General features: G+C 40.3%; 2 protein-coding genes across 4 annotated transcripts; both read left to right on the top strand.

Moving 5' to 3' along the window:
• LOC115167030 (uncharacterized) lies at positions 1 to 2,194 on the top strand. Of its 2 annotated transcripts, none has more exons than XM_029721061.1 (7): positions 1 to 71; positions 398 to 504; positions 653 to 763; positions 888 to 941; positions 1,055 to 1,216; positions 1,457 to 1,582; positions 2,028 to 2,194. In XM_029721061.1, exons 1-7 carry the CDS (start codon positions 38 to 40, stop codon positions 2,064 to 2,066), a joined length of 633 nt encoding a protein of 210 aa, XP_029576921.1. In that variant the 5' UTR covers positions 1 to 37; the 3' UTR covers positions 2,067 to 2,194. The 2 variants fall into 2 exon arrangements, with proteins under 2 accessions (XP_029576921.1, XP_029576922.1); XM_029721062.1 differs by having other exon boundaries at positions 23 to 71; positions 1,460 to 1,582.
• Positions 2,195 to 5,139: 2,945 nt separating this feature from the next.
• LOC115167031 (uncharacterized) lies at positions 5,140 to 7,452 on the top strand. Of its 2 annotated transcripts, none has more exons than XM_029721063.1 (7): positions 5,140 to 5,297; positions 5,651 to 5,757; positions 5,911 to 6,021; positions 6,146 to 6,199; positions 6,313 to 6,474; positions 6,715 to 6,840; positions 7,286 to 7,452. In XM_029721063.1, the coding sequence occupies exons 1-7, from the start codon at positions 5,291 to 5,293 to the stop codon at positions 7,322 to 7,324; spliced, it is 606 nt and encodes a 201-aa protein (XP_029576923.1). In that variant the 5' UTR covers positions 5,140 to 5,290; the 3' UTR covers positions 7,325 to 7,452. The 2 variants fall into 2 exon arrangements, with proteins under 2 accessions (XP_029576923.1, XP_029576924.1); XM_029721064.1 differs by having other exon boundaries at positions 5,141 to 5,297; positions 6,718 to 6,840.
• The last annotated feature ends 692 nt before the right edge of the window (positions 7,453 to 8,144 follow it).

The following is an 8,144-nucleotide window of genomic DNA, read 5'->3' on the forward strand; positions in this document are numbered from 1 at the left end:
TTGAACATTTCAGAGATCTTAATAACATCTGACAGTTATGGCAGGAAAAACAAATACCATTGCATTGCATGGTTAGTAAAAGCAAGACAATCTGGACTCTGATCTGCATGTTTGCTTTAAAAACGAACACTATCTTTTTTTAGCCTTCCTCTGACAATACTTAGGGTGTCATTTTGAACACAGACATAGTCTACAACTATATGCCAGTAAAAACCATCAGTTAAAATGTCTTGTCCTGCACTGAGGAAATGTAATAGTTAAGAACTTTTGCATGTGAACAGCAATCTGCACAATACGCTCTTCCCAAAGAACATTTCAATCTATTCGATAAATTGGATTGTATTGCAGTAGGTTCAACAGTCTATTGCGAGACTGTTTACTCAAATGTTCTTTTCAGATGAAGAGGCCGTGCCCGGTGCAGAGGGTCCTCTTGTCGCAGTGACATTTCAGAAAACTCCTCACAAAAAACAGAAGTACCTGGAGTCTGAACCCAAAGCATTGGGGGTAAATCATCCTGAGCAAATAAATGAAGTGTGGTCTGTGTAGTCTGGCAATCCATTTAAATGTCACTATAATGTTTTATAATCTATGAAATGTTATTCATAATTATCTGTAGTTCATTTTACTTCACCCCTCTCTCCTCCCCCCTCAGGTGACTCAGATTGCCCTCAGTGTGTTCTATATCAGTTCTGTCATTGTCATGTTCACCAACAGCATGAGCATGGTGGTTGAAGATTTAACACAAATCATTGGATCAGTGTTTGTGAGTGGCCACCACACATGTGCCCCCTGCACTCACTTGATTGATATTAAAAGACAAGCAAATGAAAGAGTTGAGTGTTGAGACTATGAGTATGATGTGACTTTTACTGTTGTATTCTCTACAGGTGATCATAGCTGGTAGTTTGGCCATAGCTGCACAGAATCTCCATCTTCCCACTGTAAGTTATGCAATTTGTAGGCGTAGATGTTCTTTGACAAAACAAGTGAGATATACTGTATCAGTGGCATTTCTTCTGCTCCCAGCTGCTCTCTTCTCCCCCCTCTGTCTCAGCTGAAGGCCTGTCTGGGGATGCAGGTAGTGGCCTGTGTAGCATCAGTGATCAACTTGATCTTCTCTGTGTCAGACCTGGCTGGACACGGATATGGTTATGGCTGCTGGGTATACGTTGAAATCAACAGCACTGATCACAACAATACTTGCTATTCAATCACTGTGAGTATGTACAGACAATATGTCAGTATGTGTTTGAAATTCTTCAATGTAAATCGACATTGAAAAAGGGGATGTTCAAACAGGGATGATCATATTGGATGATAAAGTGGGCTGAGATTAAGAATGTCCTATCAAATATCACATGCAAATATTACAAATGAAATGCGTAAAGAGGAAAATATGTCATACAAGAGGAATAAACACATGAAACAAAGTACACATTGCTCCAATTCTTGTCAGCAGGCTTCTACTGGACATTACCTTGCTGAGTTGGTCCTGATAAATACTGCTCTCATCGCTATCTCTGTCACGCTCGCTGCCTACTGCTGCAAGGTGGTCAATTGCTGCTCCCCAGGACAACGAATGGTGAGTCAGTGTAGAAATGGAACCTCTAAAATCAGAAACGGACTGGCCATAGGTCAGTTCTGGCAAATACCAGACGGATCCATTGGCCAGTGGGACAGTCTAAATTGGGGTTTTATCACAGAATTATCATGATTTGGCTTATAATGGGAACGACAAGGGAAAGAAAATGGTCTAGTGAGTTGTAAATTACTAGGTCAATTTCTGGTCCCATGCAGTCCTTGCCTTCCTACAACAGACATCACCTTGAAATGCAAAGTTTGTTTGGAGGCCTACCAATACTATGTCTGTGGTGTGTCTAGAATGGGGTAGTGGCCTGTTCTCATCGTTCAAATATTGCATTTGACCAGATACTGAACAGAACATCTGAATTATAATCAGTGATTGAATATTGTTATAACATGACGGTTATAAACTCTTAATTGAGTGTGTGAGTTCTATCTTCCAGCCGGTGATCACAGTCCAAGTCCCTCCTGCTCAGCAATGAGGAGAGATACAGTTTGAGGACCAATCAAGACAAGAGATCCAACCCTCTCACTAACCAGCAAAAACATGTCTTAAACTTCCATCAACTAAAATATTGTAGGCCTATATATCTATACATACACTGAGTGCAGAAAATATTAAGAACACTGTGCTTCCCACAGTTGTGTCAAGTTGGCTGGATGTCCTTTGGATGGTGGACCCTTCTTGATTACACACAGGAAACTATTTAGCGTGAAATACCCAGTAGCGCTGCAGTTCTTGACACAAACCGGTGCGCATGGCACCTACTACCATACTCCGTTCAAAGGCACTTAAATCTTTTGTTTTGCCCATTCACCCTCTTAATGGTATACATACACAATCCACATCTCAATTGTCTCAAGGCTTAAAAATTATTCTTGAACCTGTCTCCTCCCCTTCATCTACACTGACTGAAGGGGATTTAACAAGTGACATCAATAAGGCATCATAACTTTCACCTGGACTGACCTGATCAGATCATGTCATGGAACAAACAGGCGTTCATAATGTTTTGTGCACTCAGTATAAGTCACCTGATGGATTTTTTTTTTGTAATTAAAAACTTTGATACAATGTACCCTAATGTGAATTACATTTTATTAGGGGTCCTAGCAGGTGCAGCAACACCTATTGTTTTGCTAATGTTCTTATTATATTTCCTTGGACTTCCTTCTTTTGGTCAATATCTCCACAACCAATTGTTAAAAAGTTGTAAAAAACAACAACAACAAAAAACAATAAATGGCAGGTTGGTAGAACCCTTATATATGATCTATGGAGGGTTTATAAATGGCTTACAATTCACCAATAAAGTATATCCATAGGTTTACAACCGGAGAGGCGACTGTGTGGGTTAGAGCATGGTGCTGTCAACACTAGAGGGTTGGAGTTGATTCACACATGGGCCACATACTGAATGTATGTATCACTGGCAATTGTAATATAAGTGATTTTTGATATACGTTTTTACCAATGACCATATCATTTTCGTATGGTATCACAATGTAAGAACACAATTCAATATCATTCCCATTATTTCAATGTGCATGTACAGTGAAAAAGCAGGAGTGGCTGGAACATGAACGTTATCCTATTGTTTCTATTCATTGAGCAACTAGCTCTCACAGAATCACACCAGAATTGGACGTTCGTCCATATTTCTCAAACATCAAATTTCGAAGTTGTTGAAAATGTCAAATTTCAAAGTGTTTAAAGTTAAGTTTCGGAATGAACTCTCAAATCTTTAGGTTAGGCATTAACTCTGAATGGTTAAGGTAAGGTCTAAGGTTTGGGATAGTCTTAAAACTAAATGAAACGTTCAATCGCTGGATTTGAACATGCAACCTATGGAATCAGAGGCAGATTCTTATGCCCATACACCATCCCCTAGCAAAACCGAAACCTACTTGAATGTAACAGCGCTCACTGTTGCCCCTAATGGCCGGTTTCCATGTCATCTCCCGATGTCCTTAGACGTAGAAGGATGTCGAATACGGACTTGTATCACGGGTGACCTGACTGCAGTGAGAGCACAACATGAACCATGGGCCCACATTCATGAAGCTACTCAGAGTAGGACCAATGATCTAGGATCAGTTTAACCTTTTAGATCATAATGAATATCAGATTACCTCAAATCAAATTGTATTAATCACATACACATATTTAGCAGACGTTATTGCGGGTGTAGCGAAATGCTTGTGTTCTTAGCTCCAACATTGCAATAGTATCTAACAATTCACGACAATACACAACTCTAAAGTAAATGAATAGAATGAATAAATAAATAAATATTCGGACGAACAATGTCAGAGTGGCATTGACTAAAATACAGTAGAATAGAATACACTATATACATATGAGATGAGTAAAGCAGTATGTAAACACTATCAAAGTGACTAGTGTTCCATTATTAAATTGGCCTGTGTTGCCATGTCTATGTATATAGGGCAGCAGCCTCTAAGGTAGAGGGTTGAGTAACCGGGGGGTAACCGGGTGGTAGCCGGCTAGTGATGGCTATTTAACAGTCTGATGGCCATGAGATAGCAGCACCTGTGATGCACCTGTACTGACCTCGCCTTCTGGATGATAGCGGGGTGAACAGGCCGTGGCTCGGGTGATTGCACGATTGAGGGCTCGATTAATTCTGATTCATGCTAGCCGACACCCGTATAGCTGGTGTTTTGACGGTGTCAGAGGAGGAAGCGTTTTAGACCTGTCAAATCCACAAGCAGCTCCAGGTGTGGTGACACTGATGGTTTCTCAGAACTGATGGCTTCTACAGTTGTGGCGAGAGTACAGCATTTTAGCGAAGCCTAACCCTTTTCCAAACCTTAACCTAATTCTCCTAACCTGATACATCAATTCTCCTAACCTGATATTTTAAAACTGCTAACCTGCTATGTTAATTCTCCTAACCTGCTACGTTAATTTTCCTAACCTGCTACATTAATACTCCTAACCTGCTACGTTAATTCTCCAAACCTGCTACTTTAATTCTCCTAACTGCTACTATAGAGCCATTGACTTTTGTGCTTCACACCAGAGTAACATAGTCCCAGCGCAATGATCTTCTCTTAAACTTTGCTCTGCTTGTGTGTCTACAGCTGTAGAGTAAATGACAGGACCCTTATTTAATGTCTCCTCTCAGATAAATAATGTGTTTGTGGATAATCATGGAGTTGAGGAAAATGAGTCTAGGCCATTAGTTGACTGTAGTTTTTCAGTCCTCTGTTCTTCATGAGTACGTTCTACAGGGCAACACCAACCTGACTCTGACTCCTATCAACCTGCCTCATTAGATGGATAATCTAAAGACAGACTGTGTCACAAATGGCACCCTACCCTAAATACACCATTACTTGGGGTGCCATCTTCACCTGAAATGGCACCCTTTTCTCTATATAGTGCACTACTTAAGGTATAATTTTGAACATAGACGTAGTCTACAACAATTTGCCAGTAAAATCAGCTGGAATTTCCTGTCCTGCACTGAGGAAATGTAACAGTTAAGGGGAGGAGTGGGTGGGCCTAGAGAGGGGTCAAATTCCTCTGACAACAAGGGGGCGGGATTGCATACAAAATAACGGGGCACACAAAGAGTTGAGGGGCGTTGGTGGTTTTGCTCTGAATTTCGTCAAGTCAAAAGTATACTTCTTTAAAGATTATCGAAGATTTCAGAGATCTTAATAACATCCAACAGTTATGGCAGGTAAAACAAATATCATTGCATTGCATGGTTAGTAAAAACAAGACAATCTGGACTCTGATCTGCATGTTTGCTTTAAAAACTAACACTATCTTTTTTTAGCCTTCCTCTGACAATACTTAGGGTGTCATTTTGAACACAGACATAGTCTACAACTATATGCCAGTAAAAACCATCAGTTAAAATGTCTTGTCCTGCACTGAGGAAATGTAATAGTTAAGAACTTTTGCATGTGAACAGCAATCTGCACAATACGCTCTTCCCAAAGAACATTTCAATCTATTCGATAAATTGGATTGTATTGCAGTAGGTTCAACAGTCTATTGCGAGACTGTTTACTCAAATGTTCTTTTCAGATGAAGAGGCCGTGCCCGGTGCAGAGGGTCCTCTTGTCGCAGTGACATTTCAGAAAACTCCTCACAAAAAACAGAAGTACCTGGAGTCTGAACCCAAAGCATTGGGGGTAAATCATCCTGAGCAAATAAATGAAGTGTGGTCTGTGTAGTCTGGCAATCCATTTAAATGTCACTATAATGTATTATGATCTATGAAATGTTATTTAATGTTTTTTAATATGTAGCTCATTTTACTTCACCCCTCTCTCCTCCCCCCTCAGGTGACTCAGATTGCCCTCAGTGTGTTCTATATCAGTTCTGTCATTGTCATTCTCACCAACAGCATGAGCATGGTGGTTGAAGATTTAACACAAATCATTGGATCAGTGTTTGTGAGTGGCCACCACACATGTGCCCCCTGCACTCACTTGATTGATATTAAAAGACAAGCAAATGAAAGAGTTGAGTGTTGAGACTATGAGTATGATGTGACTTTTACTGTTGTATTCTCTACAGGTGATCATAGCTGGTAGTTTGGCCATAGCTGCACAGAATCTCCATCTTCCCACTGTAAGTTATGCAATTTGTAGGCGTAGATGTTCTTTGACAAAACAAGTGAGATATACTGTATCAGTGGCATTTCTTCTGCTCTCAGCTGCTCTCTTCTCCCCCCTCTGTCTCAGCTGAAGGCCTGTCTGGGGATGCAGGTAGTGGCCTGTGTAGCATCAGTGATCAACTTGATCTTCTCTGTGTCAGACCTGGCTGGACACGGATATGGTTATGGCTGCTGGGTATACGTTGAAATCAACAGCACTGATCACAACAATACTTGCTATTCAATCACTGTGAGTATGTACAGACAATATGTCAGTATGTGTTTGAAATTCTTCAATGTAAATTGACATTGAAAAAGGGGATGTTCAAACAGGGATGATCATATTGGATGATAAAGTGGGCTGAGATTAAGAATGTCCTATCAAATATCACATGCAAATATTACAAATGAAATGCGTAAAGAGGAAAATATGTCATACAAGAGGAATAAACACATGAAACAAAGTACACATTGCTCCAATTCTTGTCAGCAGGCTTCTACTGGACATTACCTTGCTGAGTTGGTCCTGATAAATACTGCTCTCATCGCTATCTCTGTCACGCTCGCTGCCTACTGCTGCAAGGTGGTCAATTGCTGCTCCCCAGGACAACGAATGGTGAGTCAGTGTAGAAATGGAACCTCTAAAATCAGAAACGGACTGGCCATAGGTCAGTTCTGGCAAATACCAGACGGATCCATTGGCCAGTGGGACAGTCTAAATTGGGGTTTTATCACAGAATTATCATGATTTGGCTTATAATGGGAACGACAAGGGAAAGAAAATGGTCTAGTGAGTTGTAAATTACTAGGTCAATTTCTGGTCCCATGCAGTCCTTGCCTTCCTACAACAGACATCACCTTGAAATGCAAAGTTTGTTTGGAGGCCTACCAATACTATGTCTGTGGTGTGTCTAGAATGGGGTAGTGGCCTGTTCTCATCGTTCAAATATTGCATTTGACCAGATACTGAACAGAACATCTGAATTATAATCAGTGATTGAATATTGTTATAACATGACGGTTATAAACTCTTAATTGAGTGTGTGAGTTCTATCTTCCAGCCGGTGATCACAGTCCAAGTCCCTCCTGCTCAGCAATGAGGAGAGATACAGTTTGAGGACCAATCAAGACAAGAGATCCAACCCTCTCACTAACCAGCAAAAACATGTCTTAAACTTCCATCAACTAAAATATTGTAGGCCTATATATCTATACATACACTGAGTGCAGAAAATATTAAGAACACTGTGCTTCCCACAGTTGTGTCAAGTTGGCTGGATGTCCTTTGGATGGTGGACCCTTCTTGATTACACACAGGAAACTATTTAGCGTGAAATACCCAGTAGCGCTGCAGTTCTTGACACAAACCGGTGCGCATGGCACCTACTACCATACTCCGTTCAAAGGCACTTAAATCTTTTGTTTTGCCCATTCACCCTCTTAATGGTACACATACACAATCCACATCTCAATTGTCTCAAGGCTTAAAAATTATTCTTGAACCTGTCTCCTCCCCTTCATCTACACTGACTGAAGGGGATTTAACAAGTGACATCAATAAGGCATCATAACTTTCACCTGGACTGACCTGATCAGATCATGTCATGGAACAAACAGGCGTTCATAATGTTTTGTGCACTCAGTATAAGTCACCTGATGGATTTCTTTTTGTAATTAAAAACTTTGATACAATGTACCCTAATGTGAATTACATTTTATTAGGGGTCCTAGCAGGTGCAGCAACACCTATTGTTTTGTTAGTGTTCTTATTATATTTCCTTGGACTTCCTTCTTTTGGTCAATATCTCCACAACCAATTGTTAAAAAGTTGTAAAAAACAACAACAACAAAAAACAATAAATGGCAGGTTGGTAGAACCCTTATATATGATCTATGGAGGGTTTATAAATGGCTTACAAT

The sequence above is a fragment of the Salmo trutta genome, chromosome 29 (genome assembly GCF_901001165.1).
Source record: "Salmo trutta chromosome 29, fSalTru1.1, whole genome shotgun sequence".
NCBI lineage: Eukaryota > Metazoa > Chordata > Actinopteri > Salmoniformes > Salmonidae > Salmo > Salmo trutta.

Excerpts from the sequence above, each read along its gene's own strand:
- LOC115167030 (XM_029721061.1), top strand. The coding sequence starts at position 38 with ATGGCAGGAAAAACAAATACCATTGCATTGCATG. Across the intron at positions 942-1,054 it reads AGAATCTCCATCTTCCCACT|CTGAAGGCCTGTCTGGGGAT; the intron begins GTAAGTTATGCA and ends CCTCTGTCTCAG. Across the intron at positions 1,583-2,027 it reads GCTCCCCAGGACAACGAATG|CCGGTGATCACAGTCCAAGT; the intron begins GTGAGTCAGTGT and ends TCTATCTTCCAG.
- LOC115167031 (XM_029721063.1), top strand. Across the intron at positions 6,200-6,312 it reads AGAATCTCCATCTTCCCACT|CTGAAGGCCTGTCTGGGGAT; the intron begins GTAAGTTATGCA and ends CCTCTGTCTCAG. Across the intron at positions 6,841-7,285 it reads GCTCCCCAGGACAACGAATG|CCGGTGATCACAGTCCAAGT; the intron begins GTGAGTCAGTGT and ends TCTATCTTCCAG.